The sequence below is a fragment of the Electrophorus electricus genome, chromosome 1, assembly GCF_041902795.1.
Source record: "Electrophorus electricus isolate QZ-2024a chromosome 1, ASM4190279v1, whole genome shotgun sequence".
NCBI lineage: Eukaryota > Metazoa > Chordata > Actinopteri > Gymnotiformes > Gymnotidae > Electrophorus > Electrophorus electricus.
In genome coordinates this window covers 39,469,297-39,496,234 of record NC_137497.1, presented here as the reverse complement: position 1 = coordinate 39,496,234, position 26,938 = coordinate 39,469,297, and the positions used below count along the sequence as shown (strand labels likewise).

The following is a 26,938-nucleotide window of genomic DNA, read 5'->3' as shown; positions in this document are numbered from 1 at the left end:
ATAAAAAGGAATCATTCTGCCTTGATTTCCTCACATTTCCTGACAGAATCCTTGCTATTGTTCTTTTAAAGCAGAGGATAAAATGAAAACAACCCAAATGTTCTTCACACATTTCAGATTCTGACAGTAGACATTTGCTATGCTTATCAAAGCCAGTAACTCAAAATGGGAAAATCTTTTTGCATAGTGCATAGATGACTGGATTCAAGTAGCTACAAAAACAGTTTTTTAAATTGTGAACAAATAAACAACAAAAACAGTTGTAGTTTTCTATTACATTAAATGTATAATTGATGCTACTACTTAACGAGTGCTGTGAATAGTATTTAATAGATTAAGAAATTATTTTTATTATTATGGACTTTATTTCATTTTCACTTTGCATTAGCATCTGCTTGGATTGCTTTATTTCTGTTGTATATTTAACTAGTAATGATTTGTGTTTGTTCACAAAATATTAAGCAAACACTGCTTGCTAGAAAAATACACTGAAATGTTTTGATCTATTCATCATGTGAGGACATGAAGAAAATTACAAGGCAGAACAGAACATCGAGGCATAGAGGGATGGATAGGCCTACAGAGCAGAAGTTTATGATCCATTATTTACTGACACTTTATTCTGGGCTATTTCCTTGCCCTTGGCCATGAAGTGGCCCAGGGTCATTCCAGCTGAACCCGAGTCACCGAAAGCCCTTCATCTCTCAGCTGGCCAACTAATGCTGCAGAGTCGCTCGAGTGAAAATCTGTCAGGGCCGCTTACATTGTCGCCTCTTTCCTCTTGCTCGTGTTTCAACTAGATGGCTCGGGTGGAACACTTGCTCACTAGGGGAAGCCCCTGGACCTGTCCTTGATTAATCCTCCCATCAGCAAGATGAATATTAGCCGTCGAGCCGTCCACATCGATTTGGGCTGAGGTTAAAAGCTTCATGGACCTCGTCTGGAGCTTGGGTTGCCTGGCAACGGCCCCATCATCACTACTCTGAGAACGCATGATTCCCTGGCCTACCCTAGATGATGCATGCTGAAGCCTGGGTCTTGATTTCTTTGCCCAGCTGTGATTAAGTGCTACCCCTTTGCTTGTCACCCCAACCTTAACCCTGCACCCTCCTGCTCCCTGGTCACTTAACCTTGAACCCAATTACAAGATAAGGTTACTTAAAGGAGACCCTTGCTTTGCTTTACTCAGCTAATAGGATGAGCAAGAAAAGAGCCGGTGCAGCTGATGTGCTTCTAGCTAAATCACAGGGGTTGGCAAAGGTCGGACCCAGACCATAAAGAACAACCTCGAAGTGTCATGCAAAAAGAAACTCAGCAATACACACTGATGGCTGGGCAAACAGCTGAGTCTGCAACATCTTCACATAAAATTCTTTACATCGCAATCGCACATCATTTAATCTTACAGGGAATAACAATGAATTACAACTTGTACACTGCCACAGTTCATATTCAGTGTCAGTTGTGAGCTGACTTGTGTATTTTTTGTGAATAAAAATTTTGCAGACAGGTGCAATTCCAAAAGCTACGATTAGTTTTGTCTGAGTATACTTAAGAGTTTGTTTGTAAGTATACTTAAGAATAATACTCATGTATATATTTATTTTGCTAACTCAAAAAAGAATGTCATTATTTAATTGAAAATATTTTACTAAAATATATTTTAAATAATGTGTTTGTACACTGCCTGGCCAAAAAAAAGGTCACACACTCTAATAGCCTTTAGCTTTGATTATGGCACGCATTCGCTGTGGCATCATTTCCACAAGCTTCTGCAATGTCACATTTATTTCTGTCCAGAGTTGCATTAATCTTTCCCCAAGATCTTGTATTGATGATGGGAGATTTGGACCACTGCGCAAAGTCTTCTCCAGCACATCCCAAAGATTCTCAATGGGGTTCAGGTCTGGACTTTGTGGTGGCCAATCCATGTGTGAAAATGATGTCTTATGCTCCCTGAACCACTCTTTCACAATTTGAGCCCAATGAATCCTGGCATTGTCATCTTGGAATATGCCCGTGCCATCAGGGAAGAAAAAATCCTGGTCGTTCAGTATATTCAGGTAGTCAGCTGACCTCATTCTTTGGGCACATAACGATGCTGAACCTAGACCTGACCAACTGCAGCAACCCCAGATCATAGCACTGCCCCCACAGGCTTGTATGGCACTAGGCATGATGGGTGCATCACTTCAGCCACCTCTCTTCTTACCCTGATATGCCCATCACTCTGGAACAGGGTAAATCTGGACTCATCGGACCACATGACCTTCGTCCATTGCTCCAGAGTCCAATCTTTATGCTCCCTAGCAAATTGAAGCCGTTTTTGCCGGTTAGACTCACTGATAAGTGGTTTTCTTAAGGCTACACAGCTGTTTAGTCCCAATCCCTTGAGTTCCCTTCACATTGTGCATGTGGAAATGCTCTTACTTTCACTATTAAACATATCCCTAAGTTCTACTGTGATTTGATTTCACCACACGTTTAAGTGATCGTCGATCATGATCCTTCAAGATTTTTTTCTGATCACATTCCTTCCTCAAAGATGATGTTTCCCCACTGTCCTTCCACTTTAATAATGCGTTGGACAGTTCTTAACCCGATTTTAGTAGTTTCAGCAATCTCCTTAGATGTTTTCTCTGCTTGATGCATGCCAATAGTTTGACCCTTCTGAAACAGATTAACATCTTTTCCATGACCACAGGATGTGTCTTTCAACATGGTTTAACAAATGAGAAGCTACTCACTTCATCAGTTAGGGTTAAATAACTTGTTGCTAGCTGAAACATAATCACCCATGCAGTAATTATCCAATGGGAGGCTCTTACCTATTTACTTAGTTAAATCCAGGTGGTGTATGTGTTCTGTATCTATTTTACATTTTTTTTGTGTTTTTGTGTCATTAGTTTGGTACAAATGTCACAAGGCCACTGATCAAATGGACAAGGAAGTACAATAACAGACCAGTTTTCAAAAGCCACATAGTCCAAAACCTTCATGAGTTCATCTTTTGATTAAAACACATATTTTCTACTAAGCAGTACTTACAAGTCCAAATGCAGCTCAATATAACTGAAATATTGTTCTCTTCTTAAACATTTTTCGAAGTTTCTCCAAGCCAGTCTTCTGTTATAAAGCATTCATTTGTTTTATGGGCCATTGTTCATACAGTTCAGTAGTATATACAGATGACATACAGATTCACTCTTTTTAGAGTGAATTTCCTCCTGTGTTTACTAATGAAAGCAGTGCCACTAAAACACTCCCTATTAATAATTAAATTGAATATCACTGCTTTAACAATTGATTATCATTAACGGCGACAACACACTTATTCACATCATATTTTCTATGATGTGGTATCCAAAGTGCAAAAGGGAGAAAGATCCATGAAGGATTACTGCAGCTATTTGATTATGAGATGCAGCCAAAATTCAGACCCAACAAACTGCCTGCCAGAAACAGGAAACCGAATTGTTTATTGTGGATATCTCCCAGTGTAGGGTAAAGCAAGGATACATGGAGATTTTGTAATAAGTGCTCTGGGGCTTTGGGGACTTTATTTTTGAACATTTCTTCTCATGACAGACTAGAGTGCTTAACCTGATCAACTCTTTGTTTTTAGATTAGGTCTTAAAATGGTTTGCCTGTGTGTTTTGAGAAGGGATCAATGAGATATACATCTTTCTGCATTTGTGTATTTTTAATCTATGCATCTCTCTGCTGTGTGCTGTCATGATCAAATATAAGGTGGAACAACAAATTAAACATTCTGCATGTGTCTTCTGAAAAGGACCGCATCAATGGTGTATTTTTACACAATCATCCATGTGACCTTTGATCAATGTTACCAACTAATACTAAGTTCTCCACTGAAAGTCAGAACTGTGCATGAACCAAGTTAAAGGGAACACATGGTTTTGGACATACAGGATCTCTGCTCCCACTGCCCAGAACGAAGGCACTGTAACAATCGTCCCACAATTCTGACTGTGCACATAAAATAATATATACCAATTCTAGATTTTAACACATTGCTCTCAGGCCTAATTGCCTAGAAAGTGTGTGTGTGTGTGTGCATTTGTGTGTGTGTGTGTGTGTGTGTGTGTGTGTGTGTGTGTGTGTGTGTGTGAGAGAGAGAGAGAGAGCGAGAGAGCGAGCGAGCAAGCGAGCGTGAGTGAGCTAGTAGCAGCGTCGGCCGCTGACCGGCCGTTGAACCTTCCTCTGAACTGAAGATGAACCCTCAACTTGAGAAACATTCGGTCACAGATCTCTCTGGGAGATTGAAGCAGGGGCAGCCGGTCCTGGGACTGACACAGAGGCACGTAACACACACACTTCTTCACGCTGCACTCATGCATGCACACACAAACACATTCTCGTTCTCACATATCCACAAAGACAAAAGACACATATGCCTGCACACACACACACACACACACACACACACACACACACACACACAGAGGCATAAACTTCGACCCTGACTGTTCCCTCTCTGGCATGCATTCTGAACACACACACTTGCACATGCACATACACATGCACATTTTGCTGAAGTGCATGCCAACATACATGCACAAAAGCACATATTATTTTTTTACACACACACACACACACACACACACACACACACACACACACACACACACACACACACACACACACACACACATACAAACACACATAAAGTAATCACACATACACAACAGCCTTTAATGCCAGACACTTCAACACGCCTAATGAGGCAACAAGTAAAGTGGAGCGCAGCGGTCATGGACAGATCACTGTTAAATATACTATCCCCATCCCTGTTTGGCATTAAGCTGCAAAATGTCAGCAGGGAGGAGAGCAGGACAAATGCCCATCAGCAGGACCCACCCACTCTGAGACAGGAGCTACAGGACCCAGCCACTCTGAAACAGGAGTTGCAGGACCCACCCACTCTGAGACAGGAGCTGCAGGACCCACCCACTCTGAGACAGGAGCTGCAGGACCCACCTACTCTGATACAGGAGCTGCAGGATCCACCAACTCTGAGACAGGAGTTGCAGGACCCACCCACTCTGAGACCGGAGCTGCAGGACCCACCCACTCTGAGACAGGAGTTGCAGGACCCACCCACTCTGAGACCGGAGCTGTGTGCACTCATGAGGGCAGCGTTGATGTCTTGTGAAGTAGAGAAAACTCAAGTCCCGGTGTGAGGAAGAAGGTCCAAACATCTTGTTAAAGCCTGCACAGGGCTTGTGTTCTAGCAGCAAATCTCACACACACAAATACATATGCAGAAATTATTTTTGTGCCCCATCCCATAAATATGAGTATGTGTAATGTAAAGAGTATCAAGATGTAATGCAGCGATGATATGTGCTAAGTGAAATTGGCTGTGCTTCAGTACTGGGAAGTGGTCTGCAGTCTTGTACTGGATGTTTGAGAGTCTCACAGCATTCAGGCTTACACGCTGCAGGACATTATGGCAGCCACAACCTCGGTAACCTAGTAATGCAGAGATCTCCATAATGACCTTTTCCCATGTACCCCAGTAGTGAAATCTAAACAAAGGAATCACAGCATTGCAACACTGCAGTTCAAGAGAGCCTAAGAAGATCCAAACTTTCAATTTAACAACCAGTTTTTTTTTTCATATGTACATGTTTTAGTGGGACTATCAAAGGAATAATTAAATACATAATAAGTATTAAATCATATTAGGAGGATTCATCTGCATAAACATAATCTAACTGTCTTTGCCAGGTCCAATGTACTATGAACAAATTTAGTTATAGAGCTTGTATGAAGTCTATAGAGTAGATTATAACCTGCATATTTCTCAAATTTGGGCCAGGTAGAGCCTGGGTACCTGGGGATTTTTTTAATAGCGTGTCTTACTTTAAGACACTGAGATGATGAATATGTGAGTTTGTTCAATTTAAGACTCATTTCATTGGCTCTGGGAAAATGGAACAAAGGAGATTTCAGTAAGAGCACTGATGTACTAAACTAGAACACATGGGCCTGCCTGCGGCATCTAAAAAGTGCGATATTTTTATCACTACTTAGTATAACTACTTAAACATTTTGTAAACTTTATGAACATGGTAAAATTATGTCCGTGATTTATTGTGCAGTCATAAACAACTATGCTATTCAACAAAAGCCTTGCTGGGCTTGTTGGGCTGATTTTGGCAACATGACATAAAATGACAATGTGCAGCTGCAGAAGACTTCAGGAAAAATTAGCAAAAAAAACAAAAGCCAGTGTGGCTTGTTTGCATTGGATTCTGCTTGTTGTCTCAGCGCACAGCCAAATAAGGGTCATGTGTACTGTTTTTTCTTAACTTAGAAGATGACAGTGCACAGATCTCTCTGACGCCTGTTTCACAGTTCAGCTGCCACCACATCAGCATGAAAAGCCAGGACCCTTTCTCCACACATTTTTGGACAGAGCATTCCCACATCCACATATCAGCCAGAGCAAACAGAACAGGAGTTATGTGGGACACAAAGAGCCGTATGGGCCACAGTGCGCTCTGTCATCCTGACTGGGTCATCCTGGCCCCTGCTGCCTGGATACCAGCAGCTCCAGAGAAGCCCTCGGAGCTGGGTGGCCTCGCCGGGAGAGTCCAAGCTTCACACTCAGGGTTCTGGAAGAGCACAGGTGGCCTGCTGATATCACATCTTGGAGTGCTTGCTTTTACATTGCCACTGTCATAATCACAGATGTATACCATCCATTCAGTGCAAAAGGGCATCTTTACTACTGCAAAACATGCCTCATGGTTTCTAGGTGCCCAGGTTCTTAGGTGTTTTACATGAAGATTTTAACATTAAAAATGCTATTAAATTTTAGTTACCCCGCTTTCATTCCCATGACCCAATTATTATTGTTGAAGTGCTTAGCATTGCTTTTCTTTGAAGTAATTTCCAAAAAACAATATTCCTGTAGGGGGTTTTGTTCTTCTAGTTTTTTTTTGTTGTTGTTCTTCTAGTTCTTCTAGGAAATATTTTCTAAAACTATATATACAGTATAATTATTAATTATACATAACAATAATAATGATGATGAAATTTAAAATGAACTTTAATTGCTCTCCCAATAAATTCAGAAATGTAGTCCCTCACCCTACAAGTGCTCATCATGCATGAGAATGTCTTCAAGACATCATAGGTTTCTCATGAAGCTGGTTAAGAGAACACCAAGAGTGTCATCCAAAGCAATCAAGTAATAGGTGGCTTGAAAGAACTTTGAAGAATCTAAAGTTTAAGATAGTCAATATTTGTTTAGTTATTTCATACCGTCACTGTTTTTCTAAAATGTAGAAGATATTAAATATAAGAAAGAGTAGGTATTTCCAAATGTTTCACTGGAACTGTGTACATGTAGTGAGAATAAATTCTTAAAATACTCCAAAAGCCAAATTCACAATATAATACACAAAGCAATACACAAACTAAACAAACAAACTGTATAACTAACTGCCTAAATAGATAAACAAATAAATAAATAGAATTGGAAAATAACACATAGATGGTAAGCATGCTGTCTGACAGTTTGCTTTTCAACACAGAAAAAACGCTACTTTCTACTACAGTATACAACCTTTAAATTGAAATAGTTTTCAAAATCTTAGTGAGACTGTATATTCTGGAATGTGGAATCTGACAATGCATGACACTTTAGATTTAGCTACGAATCTCAAATAGGTTTAATCATGGAGTCAGGAACCTGCGTCAGTTGCTTTGAAAGCATCCATCAGATCTGTGGACAAATAGCCTTAAATCATTATGTTATCATTGCTTGCCAGGGCAGCTGGGAACGGAGGCTTCCTAAATGTGGTGAAAACAAGTGGCACACCAACTGGGCTCAGAGTGGCCCTGAGAGCAGAACAGGTGTGGGTGGGGGTGGCTTAGCCCCCCCGGGGACACGGCTCTGCTGGGAATGGCAGCTGGACAGGTGGAGGAGCCGTCAAACACCACTGCATGCCCCAGATTCGGATTTCAGCCCTCAGAGTCTGGGGAAGGAGCGGCGGGAGAGACAAGCTGCTTTGAGATGGAAAAATGATTTATACAGAGACAGAAAAGATTGTGAATGCGCATGCAGTTCTGTCGAGAGTGACAAGTGTTTTGTTGGTTACTTATGTCACTGAGTACATGCTACTTAAAGGATCATTTTTTCTCAGTAGAGATATTTAGATGAGCAATTAGCTTATTTGTTCAGTGTGATGGGAGATGCAGATGCAGTCAGTAAAGCAGCTGTATGTTTGGTGGGGTTTGTCATCCTGTCAGTATAGGCATTTGTTTTGTTCCAGCACAGCTGTCACTTAGTTTGATGCTGGTATACAGCACTGACATACACATTCACTCACCCAATCACACTTTTACACACACACACGCACACACACACACACACACACACACACACACACACACACACACACACACACACACACAATTCAGCTACACACCCTTGTGCCAGTTAACATGACGGTGATCTCACATGTCTGGGTCAGTGCGTTCAGCCATGGAAACAAAGAGAAAGCTGCTCTCAGAATGTGAGTCCCCAATTACCCTTCAGCGAGTGGACCCCGAGCTGGAGGTGAGGAGCTGGGTCTGGGCCATTTCCAAAACCCTGTTGTGATTACACAGCACACTTTCTATATGCAAAACGAAAATAGCTTCTGAATAATTCAATTATGTAAGATATGTGAAATGGTTCCCTATAGTTATATACTTGATAGATTTATAAACAGAGTATTTACAGGACACAATTTACAGAACAAAACTTCACATCACAAAACATCACAGAGCTTTAGCCTCAGGACCCAGGGAGAAATTTCAGTATATGGAAATCTGTGTGGAATCTTATCTCTACAGATATTTGGTCTTACTGCACCTTAGAATTCAATGGAATCTAATGCAGCAAGTACCTCAGTTGCACATAGTAACCCCACACTAAAATATAGCATGCTAACAAAAAAATGTATTAAAAATGCTGTAATATGCTATATACAGGACACACACACCCACACACACTATTATATATATATATATATATATATATATATATATATATATATATATATATATATATATATATATATATATATATATCAGCTAACCTCTGTCTTATTTATTATACTCCTTGAAGTCAGTCACTACTTTTCTTCCTCCATGTACCACTGATATCCCTCCAGGCCATGTAAGCATGCATGACTTAATGGGTCAAATGGAGCCTTAGGACATAACAGCCTCAACGTACATGCACACACACACACACACACACACACAGAGCGAGCGAGCGAGAGAGAGAGAGTTGCGACGCACACATGAGTACACAAAGTGGAAACAGACATGTCTAAAAATACACCATCTGAAATATTTAACTTACTGACCCAGAAACGTGCACAGTGTCATCACACTGGATCTCCAACAAATAAAATACAGCCCTGGAAGACCATGATATGATTAGTGTTGGATAAAGAAAACCGTAATGAAATAGCAAGTACACCCATCCTGGCCGATCAAACATAAGGATGATAAAATAAAATCCAGCATATATCATTGATGACATTGTTCATCATGCAGCATGGCTATAAGTGATTTTGTGAACAGTTATATGTTTTATACCTATTATTACATAATATTTACAAAGCTAGGTCAATCCAAATGAAATTATTTTATGTATTATCACATGACAGTTTACTAATTTAAAAAAGTATTTATAAAAGTTCTTAAACATATTTGTCTGTCTTGTACCACTGAAAAATCCATTGTTTATTAATGTCCATTGAAGTGGTCAGAATACATTAACAATCCAAATTTGAATACTGTTATGTTACACTAAATGGGGATGCTTGATTTTAATTTTACTAATAGTTACCCTCTGAGATCCAGGATGGTAAGGAAGTAGCACGATGCTATAAATATTGATACTTTCTGCTGCTTTTTTAAACTGGTTTTTGAAAGAACTTTCTAACACATTAGTATTGATGCTGTTGGCACGTATCAGAGTGACTCTCCTCTTTAAGATTTTATAGGAGGAAGTGCATGATTTTATTCAAACCAAATAGAATTTTACATTCATGACAACTAGGATCTCTTTGCTCTCTCTCTCTCTCTCTCTCTCTCTCTCTCTCTCTCTCTCTCTCTCTCTTTTGTTTTTTTCCAGCACTCGGGATTCTCAGGAGAAAAGCCAAAGAGGTGAAGGGAAGAGGTACATCTTCATCACCAACAGTCGAATCATGCTGCTACCACTCCGTCTTGACTGAATGTTCTGGTATGCAGTGGCTTTTGGTTATAATTAAAGAACCAGGGGTTTTTCCACTAGCAGCACGGATGTGTGCAGCAGACTGGGAAGCTACACTGAGATTATGGATGCTAACTTGGACCAAACTACTCTTTGCCATGAACAGGGACTTGCGTTGGCAGAAGAATCGACTGCAAAAAACCTTCTGACAGCTTGCATTTTCCACGCTCGGAACCATGTATGCCACTAAAAGGAGAAGGAAATATAGTTTTAAGATCCAGATTGTTTGGCTTTTAACAGCGGCAAAGCCAATCAATCTTGCACTGTTCACTTTTCTTTGGCATCCATATACTGTATGTTCTCATCAGAATTCAGATACACATACTACTCATCCATCCAGCCATCCCTCCATCCATCCATCCATCCATCCACCCATCCATCCTCAGGACTAAAGTGAGCAGTAGAGAAAAATTCCGCCCAGCCCAGCTGGCTTTTTGACAGCCAGCCAGAAAAGTGGGACCCCTTATGGACAAACAGTGACCTCAATTCACTTTGCCTATCGATTGGGACACTGTGGCCCAGTCGATCCCCCAGAGACGAGGACAACATGCCCTTGTGACTAGCATTCACATTAAAAAGCAGTGGCTGTGTCACTTCATTCATCTACTTAATATACAGAAGAGATTCCTATTGGAGCTCTGTCCTCCACAGCAATAATTCACTTAGATCCAGCCACATCTCTGGCTAAATTGAAAATGGGTCATACCAGATCGAGGCATTGAGGTTAAACCCATGTGGCAGTGGCAGACACAGCAGTGGGTGATAGTGGGACCTGGGACAATTAATTTCAACTGAGAATGATCTATATAGAAGGGCTGGGATTGGACATTCCAGCCATCTGTCTTAAGTCTGCTCTCTATAACAACTTAGTAACTTGTGCTATATAATATATGTATTAGGGTAAGTTATAGCTTCCCATTAATACTCTTGGTAAACAAGCAACCTGGTGTTTGTATTTCAACAAAATGCTAGGTTATAAGGTTACATGTCAATATGCAGCACTGACCCATAGACACGCTTCGCTTACACACTCACCCGTCCCCTGCTATAGGCAATGAGACACGTGTTTTGTGCATTTGCGAGGAGCTAACATATTGCTGGCCAGTGCTGGATAGGTCATTGTGTCAGGCTGCGAATGACAGCTTTGAAATGAAGGCATAAGTCATCCTCAAAGGAGCTGCCCCTCTGCCACAAGGTGGAACAGGGTGGAACATCTTATCTCTGTCCTCCATGAGAGGAGGGGGTATAGAGGGGGATAAACAGCATACGTTTGCCCAGTGGGGGATCTATGTTAATAATATAGCGCTAATACAGTATGGAGCACTTAGAAGGAATGACCTACAAAAGTGCTTTGAATCCCATTTTTAGTATATAGTCCCATATAAGTTAATTTAGACTTTATATAGCATCTTTAATTCTTTATGCTAAAAGTACACTATGAGAGTTATAACATTTTGTATAAAACAAAATAACAAAGAGTTTTGTGAATGGTAGCTTTTATTTCAACAATTCACTTTTTTCAAACCTAAAATGCAGGGGAAAAAAATCATAGAAATATTTTGTGAAGTAATACAACAGATCCTGCTTTCAGAAGCTCCTATGGCTTTTAGATCCAAATGTTGCCTTTGAAAGCTGTAGTGCCATGTTAAAACCGTGACAATTGGACTTTTATTTTGACATACTTTGACAAACCAAATAACAGAAAACTTGGAAGATATCTATTGCTACAGCAAGGCGCCCTGTCCTCGAAAGAACCGACTATATGTTTTCACTGAGGTTCTGACTTTTACTGTTAGAATGTTTAGTCCTTCATAAAAGGAATGAAAGTTTGAATACTGGCAGTAAACACTGTAGACAGATCTTGAATGCAAGTCTACAATGTCTCTGTGTAGCCGTTCTGAATTTTTGGTGGTAGCTGAGAAGAACACAGAGAGAGGAGGGGGCCTGGTTTCAAATAGCAAGTGCCTCTTTCACATCATAAGAATCCCTTCAGAGACTCAAAATACAAAGTCAATGTTGAGATGAGCCAAAATAGGCTTTTGTCACCAGCACCGGCTCCATGTGGTTCGTATGCTTTGGCAATGACATTAGCATGTTCAGGTACTCACTGACCTCTCTGGTTCTCTGGGGCTAGAGGGTTATCCTCTGTCTAACCTTTCAGTTTCAGCTGCAGGCACAGTCTTCTCGGAGCTTTTCACGCACATATGGACATGGCCTTGAGTTTGCCTTTAAAACTAGCTGCAGACTTCGAAACCCTCCCCCCCCAGCATAACTTTTTTTCTCAAAAATCCTGGTAAAAAAAAGAAAAACACACAATTTGGTATTGGCTTTAACGGCTTCTGGTTTGTTTGAGTAATCAGGAATGGACTCAGCCCTTTTTCAGTCAAGCAGTGCTGTATGCATGTCCTCAGTCAGAGATCAAAAAGCACTGCTGAGCAGCCGCTTCAGAAATCTCGCCGAGGCTCTAAAAGACCAGCCTGCGAATGGCAAGTTCCGTTTCCTACCACGGCACGGACAGCTGGTGCATCAGAATAGCAAGTGGTGCTGATGGGTACTGAGGAGGGGGGCTTGTGGCCAATGAATAGAGTCCAACTATTGGCTGCGACCCCACTGAGGAGGGTGTGGCTTCAGTGGCCCTGGGTGATGCTCAGGGCCCGTTCTCATTGTAGTGAAGGGAAATGGGACGGTCCCTCTGCATGGGCATGTAGGGCCAGTTGTAGCTGGAGCCGGACAGCAGCATGTCTCTCAGTAGGGTCTCGATGGGTGTCTTACCCACCAGGCGCACAAAGAAGAGCTGCTCAATGACGGGCGAGGAAACGATGCGCAGGGAGGGCAGGCGGAGAAGCAGGCGTCCGAATCGGTTGGGCTGGTTGGGGTACTGGTTACGCACATACTCCTCCAGGGCACACTGCGATTTCTCCTGGATGCTCTCCACGTGTGCCACGTCTGAGAGACCCATGGCGTCTGGAGCAGAGATGGAGAGATGGGGAAGGAAACGTTAGAGCAAGCCGCCAACAGTGGCATGGGTGTTTCTCCAGAACATAAGGGCTTCATTACAATACAATGTAGCCCTGTAAACACTCGAGCTCATTGAATTTGGAACAGCCCAAGGCTGTACTCCAGCTTCTCGCTTCAAAGAGAAATGCAAACATTTGACACCAGCAGCACTCTTTCCAGGATAAGAGCCATTTGGTGTTTCTGAACGCATAAGGAGAGTAGATTTCTTTAAAAAGCTTGAGTATGAAAAATTGTCTCAAGATTTCAACCCATGACCCTCATTCTCATTCCCTACGACTATTTATGCTTTCTAGCCCAGGAACACAAAAGTAGTCCTGCTGGGTTTCTGGTTTAGAGGAAAAAAGATTGATTGCTTCATATTTCAACAGGAATAAGAAGCCTCCTCTCCCACCCCTGGAGTCCTGGGATGGATGCAAATGCATGTGTGTCAGCATGATGTTTATGCACAGAAAGATATCCTCCATTACTGTATGCAGAATTTTGGGTGTCGTGTGTGTGAGGGTGACTAGGATACACCGGCCCCGGATAATAACGGCAGTACAGTAATAATACTCATATGCCTCTGTGCGGCTTCTGTTATGGCCACGGGCACACTCTCTCTATTTCTCACTCGCTCTCTCTCTCTTGCTCCCCTGCTCCGTCGCTCTCCGTCTCTCTCGCTGTCTGTCTTTGTCTACCACTGAGAACATGCACGGAGGAGCCCCCACCACTCTGCACCCAGGGACCGCTGACGCTGGACGCCTGCCGGGCGATCGCGGGCTGACAGGGTCATGGCTTCTCTCCCTGGGCTGGGGAGGTGGAGCTGGCCTGGCTGGGGCTGGAGGAGACCTGTGGATTGCTCTACAGAGGTTATGTAGGTCAGGCCTGGGTTGGGGCAAATCCCCTTCGCTGTAGCTCAGCATACATAATTCAGGCATGCTGGTGGGAGGGTAGGGGGGGAGCAGGGCGGAGCCTGCCTGCCTGCTTTCAATAATAGATGGAAGCGTGAAGAAACGAGGGATGAAGGAAAGAAAAAAAGAGTGGATTCAGCAGCCGTTTGGAAGAGCTTGGTGCATTTCCGAGAGTGGGAGCTGGAGTCAGGGGAGAGAACTGGACTGGCGAAACATTAAAATGATGCGCACAGGACACCTCCAGTGTTATGTCTGAGGTGTCGCTAGTGGCCTGCCTCTGCCTGTTAATGTATCACCCAGCCAATAATAACTGGGGTTTGTGTATAAAGGAGTACAGAATATTGCTGCACATAGTGCATGGATAGTATTTCAAGCAACTTCATATGTTCTCTAGCCCTGGAGGGCTCCAATGTCACAGAGGAGGTCTCTCTCAGCTTTAGAACTCTAGACCCAGGGCTGAAGAAGGCTTATGACTTAGGGGCATATAAATAATTAAGAATGGTCTTTGTAGTTGGTAGTGGCTGATGGCTACACAGATTTTTGGAGAACAATGAACAATGAGGACTGACCACCTTTCAGAACACAAGATCTGTGGACGTGGCAAACTGCCTACACAATGCTGAAATCAGTCGGAAAAAGCTGGAGCTGAAGGATTTTGTGCAACTTACCTGAGGTGAAGAGGACGATAGACTTGAGGCAGGAGTACTCAGCCGTGTCCACCTGCAGTGCCTTCAGCTTCTCCACCTGCTCCTGGAACACGCGGATGTGGTCCATGAAGGCGACGACGCGCTCGGCCGACATGGGCGAGGCATGCAGGCCGGCGGCAGCCAGCAGGGGCGCCACATGCAGTGGCATAGAGCACTGTGCTGCGTTCAGCACAAACAGCTCACTCCACGACATGCGCAACAGCGCCACCTATGGGGCAGTCATCATGAGCAGGACGTCAGTGACGATGAGACATTAGCTGGTGAGGTGAAGTGTCACCAGCTTTGCTGAATGAACCGCATCTATTGTACTACTATGACTGTTTTGGGTCACTAGCAGTGAAGGACCACAAAGCAGAGATTTGGCAAACTTCATTCTGTGAACCCACAACTCTACATTGACTCTGTTTGATGTTTTTTTCTGGAGGAACTGCTGAACTGGTGGTATAACTGTTTTCAGTGTATTAATATAATTGAAAGTTCACTTCATAATGCATTATCACATCTATCTCAATTTAATAATGATTCTTCCAATTCTTGCAATGACAGGCAACATTTCTTGCAACACAATATCTGAAAAGATTTCAGAGTGCCTGTAAGAGTGTTGTTTTGATTTGAAAGCCTCAACAGAAGCAACACTCCTGATCATGCATAAAACAACATTTTCATGCAGTTGTCTAGCTATGCGCATTAATTTGTCACCACCAGCACGGGTTCCAGCCCACCCCAAGCAGTACTTGTGTTGGAGCTGTTGGCTCTACCTGGTCCATGAGCTGCAGATCGGGGAAGAAGGGGATGTTCTTGGCCCACTCCACAGCACTGAAAAGCAGACGTGCCGCCAGCTCACAGATGTTCTCGATGCCCATGAGGTTGTTGGACTGCATGCACTGGGCGCCATAGCGGGATGTGGGGTATGGCTCGGCACGCAGCAGCAGCGAGATGAAGCCCGAGAGGTAAGGCTGGCCACCATACGCTTCACTGCCGTTGGTCAGGTACTGGCCGGGACTGGACTGAGAGCTGGACATGCGTCCCCGCTGCACAGCTGGGAGACAGGAACAGAAAGGGAGGGAGGATAAGCCTGTTGACTGGAATGGTGCTCAGAACAGACGTGACAATTCAAGGGAATACTTCTCTAGTTGTGAACAAAAACTAGTGAGAATCAGTGAACATAATTAACTTGGCTAACTGGCTTCTACTAACTTTCATTTAAACCCAATATATAAGCTTTTTAAGGAGAAAGTGTTTTTATACATTGTTCATTAAATAGATTTATTCTTAAAACTGCTTATAATAGCAATTTGCAATAGTTTTTGAACAATTTCATCTTTGATTTGTTTTGCAGGCAATAAAACAAAAAGAATTTCTTTTTTTCCCCAAAGGACATGCACTAATACAAAGCTACCTGTGATGTTGGCAGCAAGGACGGAGCAAGAGGTGAGTGAAAGATTTTATTCTCCATGATGTTCTACTTGACTTGAACACACTCGAAATTAAGCAAAACTGACAAAGCAGCAGTAATAACTCAAAACGTTTGAGAATGCAGAATGAAGGTGCTTGAGAGCAGGTACAGGCAGTGGGCACCAGGCACAGGACAACCGACAATGCAAAGCAATGACAGAAGGTACCTGTGGGCTATAAATACTGAGGAGAACAAAAGAGGGCAAATGAGGAACAGGTGCTCGTGATTATCAATAATTGGAAGATTGGGAACAGGGCAGGTGTGGTGTAGTGTGTGTGTGTGTGTGTGGGGGGGGGGTAGTGGGCATGTCCCTCCTACTAGGTGAACTGTGACACTACGACTCTGAATACAGATATAAACTTATCACAGGTTTAAGTTCCATGTGTCACTGCACCAGCAGCTTGCTGTATTTACAAACACACATTTCCTTAATTTTCAGAAACAAATCATTTTCCTCCCACTGCACACTATATAAGTGGTGATCTCACTATATGAAAGTTAGCTCACATCCAAATCATAACTGCATTTCAAACATAGTTTGCCAAAATGAACTTTTATTGTGAACTCTATTGTTTTGTGTATATTATACCTGAACGTTTTGCTCATTCCTGAATAAAAACATGAGAAATGAGACGGAACCCTTCGATGTGTTCGGGCACTATCTGTGCAGCCCATCAGAGAGATAAGCTCTTCTTTGGCCTGCGTCACTGAGTAATGAGAGCGTGAAGCCTGCTAAGGCAGAAGGGCTTTTCACACTTCTCCCTGACAAATGGCTCAGCTGGAGGCAAAGGACCACTCAAAGTCCATTTGGAAAACACCCTGTTCAGCCACCCCGCTGTCCGAACAATAACTCCATCTACTGTTACATACGGCGAACGTGGGTGGGACGGGGGGAGGAGTGCAGGGAAAATGTTTTATGGCCCAGTGTCTCTTAGAATAGATTAACTGTACCACCTGAGGATTGTGGGCTATGGTCATAACCTTACTCTTAAAGTGGAGATTATTCTTTATCATCATGACTTGCAGATGCAGTGCGATATCGCCTCACCTGGATAAACCTTAATTGATGTTCACTTCTAGTTACAGCGATGGATTCTAAGGCATATGGTACTGATAATGTTCTTCAACAACAATAAATATACAAGCAGACTATTCTCAGAACCAGTGATTTTCACAATTTCAATTTTCTCACTAACTGCAGATGTATTCTTTGAAGCTGCATGTTTGAAGCTGCATGTTCAGAGGGCAAAAACACACACCATAGACAGCAAAGCCATTAAACATGAGAAGGTGGGAAGTGTGTGAAGAGGATCACAGTCTGACCACATGGGACAAAAGGACTTAGAAAGAGGGAGCAAGGAATCACACTCAGCAGTACCAAGAAACCAGCCAGCTGCCAGAGTCATCTCGGAGTGTCCAGCCGGAGCCGGTGGGGGTGCAGAGTTAGAAGAAGTGACTGCACCTTCGGGAGAGTGGGCTCAACCCCCCATCCTGCTCTGGGGATGTCATGCTCTAGCGGCGGTATGGAGAGGGCATCAAAGAGGAGTTCAGGCAGAGTTTGAAATGTGCACGCATGCTATGACGGCAGGGGTGTTGTCTTGACCTTAGCACACTGTTCTGTTCACTCAGAGGCTCATGCTAACACATACAGGGAGGTTTTTACAACATAACAGACGATTCACTGAAGTGTTTATTTTACTGATAGCCATTTTGTCCTTTCGAAGTGACCTGAAGCCCAAGACGTTCCTGTAAGGATGATGTCATTACTGCTAACAAATGTGCCTTCCAGGCAAATTCCCCTGTGCCAGGCACCAGTCAAAGAGCAGTGAGTTATTCAATGTCTATATGAACAGCTAAATTATTTTTTTTTTCTACTGGAAATTTCAGGTTGTATGTTAAATGATGTACACATCTCGGAGACAGTGAAAAACCTTTCCATTCCTTTAACATACATTTGCACAGTATGTGACAGCATGAGAGAATTGGCTATTGAAGGAGTCCTCAAATGTGGTTTTGAGGATCCCATGCACTGCATATTTTTATATGAGACCAGAGAAATACAAGAATGTGCATTTCATTGGGTCTCCTTGACAACCAGGACTGATAAACCTTGTGTCAAAAGGTCAGACAAGGGTAAATGGTGGCCAAACAGGTTTTTGACACGTTACAGCCAGTATTATCTTCGCGGCACACAACAGAAAAGAGACTGGAGGAGTGCTTTGAGTGGAGAGACTCTGACTGCTAAGTCTCCACAGCTCTATATTACCACTTATGAAGCACTGGTGAATTATTAAGAGAATATGCTAAACCTGTAGGTGTGGTGGTGGGAGTGCTAGAGGAAGTCTTTTGCTGTAGGTTAAGTATCTCAGCAGGCAGACCAACCTTGTTTCTCTCTCTCTCTCTCTCTCTCTCTCTCTCTCTCTCTCTCTCTCTCTCTCTCTCTTATAACACACATTTGTTGTGGTCCAGACTAACACATTTCATAACATTATGTAGGACCTCCATCACCACACACAAGGCAGGGAGAAAGGTACAGTCTAACAATCAAATGGTGACAAAATAGCAAGAGTTCACCTCAGGAGACAAGTACATTACAAGACTATGTGCTCTTGAGCCGAGGTACTTTGAAATCTGTTATGCGCACTTTAACCTTGTTGAAACATTTAATGGAATAAGCTGCTTCACCCATAAATGCTTGCACTGCAAATAATTGGAGAAATTACTGCACAAAATTCATGACTATCAGTTAGCATTTCTGAGTATTATAACAACGGCATAGGTCATCTCTAAAGGCATGACCTTCTACCTTTATTGCTAGCGAAATGTCTTCAAACAACAGATCTGCAGGCCTGAAGTTCACATTATAGGTCTTAAAAGAAAACACAGTCAAAGAATCTGCCACCATGTCAGCCCCAAAAGGGAAGACATCCATGTCTGTTTGCAGACCAGCAGGGTAGGGTTAGCTGACTGTGCGGGTAGAGAGGTGATATTTACCCAAGCCCCGCAGAGAGCTGTCACATTTGGACTTTGCCTGAAACCTGTCTATTATTAATGTTTATTTTCCTTTGACCTATATTTTCCCGTGTTTGTGTGTTCCGGGTCGTGGGATAATTCCCCAGTGTGAATGTGCATGGTGGAGTTCCAGCAGGCAGTGCATGTGCACTGTTAGCCCCATCAGCACTTACGCTCAGGGCATTGCTCGGGTGTGAGCCCAGAGGGAGGTGAATTTTTTTCTCCGTTCCCCCCTGTACAACACATCTTAGGAGCCAAACTACAATGTTCATCACTGGGGAGATACCGAGTCTTAACGAACATGAGAGTATTTGCATGCACGTGAGAAAGATATAGAGTAATTTGAGAGAGTGAAAGAAGTGTGAGATAGACTATGGGTGAATGCTTGAATGCCGGTCCTCTCTTTCTGTCTATATCGGGCCTTTTCCCCCCCAACACAGGTCAAGCATGTGGAACATTCTAGAAAGACACACGCTTGCAGAGCCCATGGGGCTGCTGTCAGCCGGTTGCTCTCACTCTCTCTCCATCACGGGAGGCCCGCTGTCAACCTGGAATGTCAGTCACGTTGAGAGCAGCCCAAGGTGCGAAAACAGGTAGAGCCGTCAGCAGGGAGGACAGAGCCGTGACCTAGTGATGTGCTGAAAAGGGAAACAAAGTCCCAGCAGCTCGGGCCCTTGACCTGCTCCACATATACACACCCAGCTCCAGCCTGAGGTCATGTATGCCTGCACGAAGATGACTGGTGGTCGAAATACTGGCATACAAAAGGGGAGAAAATGTTGTTTCTTAACAGGCCTTGAACAGGGGGTGTGTTACGTGGCATGACAGAGGGTGCATCATGATTTACCCTCATTCATCGGCAAACACATGTGATGCATCAGTAGGAGTAATGAGTAGGATTTCTGAACACTTCAGATCACAAAGAGTGCACTGAATTCGCCCTCTTCAGAAAAAAACCACACAATAGTTCAACCACACTTTTCAGGGTGTCTCTTCATGAGACAAGAGCTCCTTTTTTTCCAGGGCTATTAATGGATGTCTGTTTATCAGTGTCAACACCTACAGAATCTCTCACACATCTACTCAGTTAAGAAACAATTCTGATGCACTGCTGGTTTGATTACGTGCAAACATCCCAGTGAACATAAAACAAAATCTGTGTGAGCTATGGTTTGCTTCTCTGATTGTAGTTATACCTAACCTCAGGGTGTGGTGAAAACATTTTGGCATGAAGGCTTTTTGAATACAGAACTAATATACACTATTTGTGTTTGTGTGTGGACCATATCTGCTTCAGCCCTTTAAATATGATTGTAAATATTATAAAACTTTCTTGTAAATACTTCAGCAAATTTAGCTAGAAGGTGTTCAAATGTTTTCCATATGGGTTTCTTTATATTATTTGTTGTTTAACAATCTAATTTGCTCTAATTATAATCATTGTCTGTAAACTCCCAGGACACAATGAAAACATTATGCCTACCAGAAAACCATAAACTAGCTCAGTAGTTGTGTTTGTACATTTTTAACATGTCAGAACCAAGGAGGAGGCCTTTATTTAAATCAAGTGTTTTTTATTTCCATACAGAATACAGTACACAGAGATTAGTTCGGTTCTGATGCACTTAGGGGAATACAGCATTTGAAATACTACTCTGGGGGATAGTTTGGTTAAGGCACGGAACGCCGTGCAAGGAGCTTCTTTATCTATTACCTGTCAGGCAACCACGCTGCATAATTGAGAGCAAATATAACTTATGTATGAACTGTGGTATATGTATATACAGGCGGTACACGTGTCTGACAATACTCCATTTAAGCGATCTCTGTCAGTTTCCAATGTTAAACATTACGTGAGAATGACAAATAAAACCTAAGGATGGCAGTACACTGAATTTAGGAACATTCTTTACATTTTGTTGTGACTAATGCCAAACATGCAAAGATAAAATAAGCTTTTGTGGTGCTACATTTGCCAACTCAAACTTTTACAAGTAATAGCCTACATAAGGAAATATTTAAAAACAGTGTTACATTTGATTAAAAAATGAAAATATGTCATGAAATGTAAGCTACTATAGTAATGAACTTATGGTTAGGCTATGGTCAGCATAAAGAGACTATCCTGAATCCTAACTGAGAAATTGTAGTTTCCTTCCCTAAATTTAATTTTGATGGATTTTTACTTTTGAGCACTGAATAGATTAATGTGATAGCAAAGAGGGAAGAGAAACGGGGACCACGATCTGTGGATGACTTGTTTCTCTCTATGTCCAACACTGCTTGTGACATCCATGCATCTATTCTAAAGTTATTTATCTTGTCCACTTTGGTTACAAAAGCGCAAACTGTATAGGCACTGTGAACCAAAAAACAGCTCAAAATTTCAGGTGGTTTTGTTTGTCATCTTATCATCTAAGACACCGGCTTGTACACTTTATCAAAATATTACCCATAGTTGCTTTGATAAAGGCCAAAATTGGTGTGGTAAATGATCTCGTTTTCATTTAGACACTAAATGTAGACACTGCTGTATATTTTTATAGACCAAATTAATTGTATAGGTCACACAGTCCAGAACCAAGAAACTAAAATTCGAACCTACTTCGAGTCATCAAAATGTTTTATTGCACTTATGTTTTATTGCACTTTTTATTACATTCCAGCAAATACTAACAATGTTTTATGTACAAGGTATTTTATTCTGTGCCACAAATGTCTCATGTAAGACTTCACCTATTTGCGACCACTAGATAGCCTATTACACCTATTTACCAATCACAAGATAGTCTATTACGAAGGAACACTGCTCTGATTGCATAGCGACACAGGCCTATCACACAGAAAACAATAACGCACATGCGACCTCAGTTGGCTACTCCGGTTTTAGAACGCCAAAGACGTGGTGACAACAAGCAAGCGATTACCCTCCATCCTTCAATTCAAAACAGATTTTGAGTAATGTTCTAAGAGCGCTACGAAATCTCCATATCTAACCAAAAGTGGACTAGGTAGTATCACGCTTTTCTAGTGACGCTTGTTCCCTTATATACACGTTCGCTTGTACGCACAGAACTCTACGAGAACTATTAGGAACCGTCCGATTAAAAGCAAAACGTTTCGTGCTGCTAACTTGCAACCAACGAGTCTCTTTTATGCTAGGCGACCATCCTTAACTACGCACAATGCAATACACGCACTAGGACTCTTTGGTAGTAGCTGGAGTATCGGGAGACAAACACCATAATTAATAAGAAAGCAAAGGTGTTTACTGGGCAATAAAATAAGGGGATTGAATAGCCTGTATGGATTGAACTGTGCGGGCTTTAACATTCAAAATCTAAGTAGCCAACATATCTATTCATCTGCTTAATTAGCGACCATAATTTCGGACTATTGACGGGGTTAGATCTGATCTGAAAGGCACTTAGGTTACAGAGTGACATTTTGGTCGACTTGATAGCCTGCGATAAGCACTCGTATAGAATTTTGTTGATTCGGATGTGTAAATATCGTGTAATAGCACTGTAAACAAAGTACGTTGTAGTTTTTAGTTTACAGACTCACCCTCTCGCCTCATTCCGACTTTTAGACACTTTTTAAGCCGACAGTACTGGCACTGGTTCCGATGGTGCTGGTCGATAGGACAGTCGCGGTTGCCCCGGCAGGTGTAAGTCAGGTTGCGTCGCACCGACCGCTTGAAAAAGCTCTTGCAACCCTCACAAGTGAACTGGCCGTAGTGTTTGCCGCTGGACTTGTCTCCACACACCATGCAGTCCACGTTGGGAATTTTGTCCCCGGAAAGTGCGTCGTTCCCTGGGGTGGAACCAGAAGGTGTTCCCGGTGTCCCTCCGGGCTCCTGGCCGCAAATCTGGAGCTGTGACCCAGGATCAGCCGAAATGTTCTCTTGCCACTGGTTTACTACCATTGCCATGCTATCCCGTAACGCTTTGGTTAGACAACAGATACAGGGTGACTCCTTTAAGCGGGGAGGAGATTACAATCCGATCTGACGTCCTGGGAAAGCAAGGCGAGTCTACTGTGAGGCTTCTTCCCGGAAAGAAGATGGAATTTATTGAGTATTTTGTACCTACTACAATATATGAAGACCTGGTGTTCTAATTACTCGACTTACAAAGTTTATAATGAAAAGGTAACGGTGGCATGATCACGAAGTAGGACACCTCTGCAAGTTTTCATGTTCCGAGCGGAAATCCTCAAACAAGTTTCAGTATGTATACAGTCACTAACGCCCAAGACTCGATAGTCGGCACTCCGAGCTTTACAATAAGCCCACAATAAACATCGATCCAAAGACAAAATGAAGTCTTGGTTACTTTCGGTTATACCAGATATGGTATATGTCTGTTAAAAGGTGGACAATAAAAATCCCGGATAAAACATAAGCTATGCAACAGTTTCAATATAAACCACAGATCCCCTTTTAAACAGCACAACATGCGTTGCAAAACAGAGGTAATTCAATTCACATGTGCGCTCCTTGTAGGCAGCAGACAGTAACATAGACAGAAACAAATCGTGAAGCCCACTATAGTTTGAAAAAGAGCATCCATTAAACCGCAATTTGGCAAAAGTTGAATACTGCGAAAATCTTTGCCAGAGCAGCGTAGTTCATCCGCCAGCTGTCAGTCCCATCTCTCACAGTCGTAGTTCAGAATTTGGTGAAAGTGACACTAAACAGCCTTGGTGGATGAAGCTCCACCGACTACGCTCCAAATAAGGATTTACCCACCATATTTGGACATGACGCCTTCTCTTGGTATGGGGTTGAGATAAAAACCAGTACGCCTATTGGTTTGTGGGAGTTGATCAAACAAGCAGTTGTCCAATTAGACAGCGGTGGTTTTATTAGCGCCCTAATGCGATTTAATTGTGAACAGGAGCGATCTCAAGATTATTTGTTAAATTGGTTTAGTTATTGTGATGCTGATATGCATTATTAGATATACCACTGCCACCAACACATTTATAGGCTGCTTCATTTTAAAGTTGTTATATGCAAAGGCTTGCTGGATAAAAAACAAGCTTGAAAATAGCTTACATAAAATTCTAATATCATCAGAGTGGTGTGACCATCTCTACACAAACAAACACATAAAATAAATAAAAGATTTATTTTGTAACTTAATAGTTGTTTTCTATCTGTTTAATACATTGAGTTGACTTTTCTAATTTTTGCAACGCATACTCAGCTGAAAAAGGTTAACTCCTCAACAGTTCAGTGAAACGTATTTCTTAAAGAAGTGAACGTGGAAGGACAGGCTACTCAAGTGGATACACACGTGTTAAATTGCTTGTTTGTGCAATGTAGGCTATGATTAAACAGAAAGAGGCCAAACAGTGGTGACTAAGTTTTCACCATGGGATACTGGACCCTGACAGGGGTCCAAACCTCTCTTGTTGGTTTTGTCAGTAAAGAGTTACGGTATTCCTCAACTTCACGTGCCATTTCGCTGTTAGGGAACAAAAGGCCGCAGTTGAGAGTGGCAGTGATGTTAATGATGATGTTTTATAAAGACGTTTTGAGCCACGTGGACAATCATACGGCGTTACAAGTAAAACAAAAACTCGTAGTAATTGGACATATCACTAATTAGGTCATTATAAGTTAGCATGTTCTAAAAATGTAAAATAAATTAGCCTTATACTGATAAATAGAACCAACAGAGGTGGTTGTCCTGTTTTGTAGTTTAAATTCTCGGGTCTATTTTTTATATATCTGCAATCATCTAAATGAAGCCGTTTAACTAAACAGTAGTCCACATGGGATTCTGATTTATTTGAGATGACCTTACTAATGGTGGCTTAAGAAGTATGCATGTGGTTAACGTATTCTGTGTTGCTCTTGCTTCACGCAAATACACGTGTTCACTTATGTTCACTTAATTTAAACGAGGACCACAAATAGGCTAGTAAAAGACATAAAAAGAACAATCGGGCTCAACATAAAATAGCTATTAAATAACTAACATATCTGTTACTTCGTGTTGGGACATCGATGGATGATACAGATTAACATGGAAACATTATGAAAATGCTAGTGGTTACATTTCGATGTTTATTTTGGGGATTAAAATAAAACAGCTTTATTTATATACTTGATCTAAATCAAATAGTTGGAGAGTGTTTTGTAATTACAGTGTGGCCGATTTGGCTAAACTAAAAGTTGCATAATTCCTGATGGACTCATAAATAGGTTAAAAATCCTACAGCAGCAAACGGCTGTCTGTCACGCAATGACGACACAGAACTATAAGTTCTGACCGCAGTTAATTGGCATTTTTTTCTGCGAATAGCCCTACAGTCGCTCTCTCTCTCTCTCTCTCTCTCTCTCTCTCTCTCTCTCTCTCTCTCTCTCTCTCTCTCATGCGCGTTTTCTATAAACGACACTAAACGTATATCCCGTACACCAGTCGAATCACTTATGACTGTCCATTCCCAAGGTTTAGTTTTCACTAATAAAAAGTAAATTCTTCATAATATCAATATACACTTATTATGCTTATTGGCAAAGCATGTGTAGACTAAACCACTGGAAATTAAGGAAAATAAACATCAACTTTGGGCACATAGAAAATACATTCCTCTGTTTTAGAAAGTGCAAATTAAAACACTCCTCTTTAGTACTGCCCCTGGTGAGGAACTCCCTTCTAGTGCCAGGGGCCATACTGTTGGCCTTTAACTTGCCTTAATTGTTGTCACATGTAACCCTACCTGTTGACCAATTAGCCCCTTGACTTGCTATTACATCATTCCGCAGGCTGTTATGGTACTGAGTAAGGGCATTATTTTTGGCAGGGGCTACTAATTAAGTGTAATTCTATACAATGTCGTCTTTTAAGAAAGTATAAATGAAGTCTGATTAATTTTATCTTATATACACAGAATAATGAATGAGTAGTGATTATAAATAACAATATTTTTGCACACAATCTAGAATGAAAAATTACCAGACAATACTCATATTTTTAGAATAACTGCAAGTGAGTTGTGAATGGAGGCAAATGATAAAACTCAAATATTTTATGATCAGGTGTGTTCAATGTTGGATCAGCAGGGCACACTACATTTGAAACCAAGGTTGATGGAGTGACAAATGGAAAAAGAAGTGCTGTTAGTATCCATGCGGTGACAGACGACCTGAGCGAGCTGGCTCACGGGCGCTATGCGAATGGGGTCGGGGAGTAAACGTGGACACAACGAACTGCCTAGGAAATGCAAAGGCCACTGGTTTGCTGGATAATTTATGGCGCTTCTGACACCACATGACCCATGACTCACTGCTCTCTCTCGACACATAAGACTACCCAATCCAGAAGGAACGGTTTAGGTAACCTGAATGTGGGCCAAAACATGGCCCTGTCAGCCTGTCAGGCAGGTTTAAGCAACATTCACTAGCTGACACAAAACCTTTCCTACCAGATGAAATAAAGCCTTCTCAGCTGGAGTATCTGTTGAGTCAGTAGATGAAAATCAGCGAGATCCTCTGAAGAGTTCTTTCACAACTGGAAATCAGATATTTAGCCTG

At 42.1% G+C, this 26,938-nt stretch overlaps 1 protein-coding gene across 1 annotated transcript; it reads right to left on the bottom strand.

Annotated features, from left to right (window-relative positions):
- Positions 1 to 11,785: 11,785 nt before the first annotated feature.
- nr2f5 (nuclear receptor subfamily 2, group F, member 5) lies at positions 11,786 to 24,066 on the bottom strand. Its single transcript, XM_027013615.3, has 4 exons — positions 22,957 to 24,066; positions 15,680 to 15,960; positions 14,883 to 15,129; positions 11,786 to 13,270 (listed from the first exon to the last, which is right to left on the bottom strand). Exons 1-4 carry the CDS (start codon positions 23,321 to 23,323, stop codon positions 12,954 to 12,956), a joined length of 1,212 nt encoding a protein of 403 aa, XP_026869416.1. The 5' UTR covers positions 23,324 to 24,066; the 3' UTR covers positions 11,786 to 12,953.
- Between the last annotated feature and the right edge of the window lie 2,872 nt (positions 24,067 to 26,938).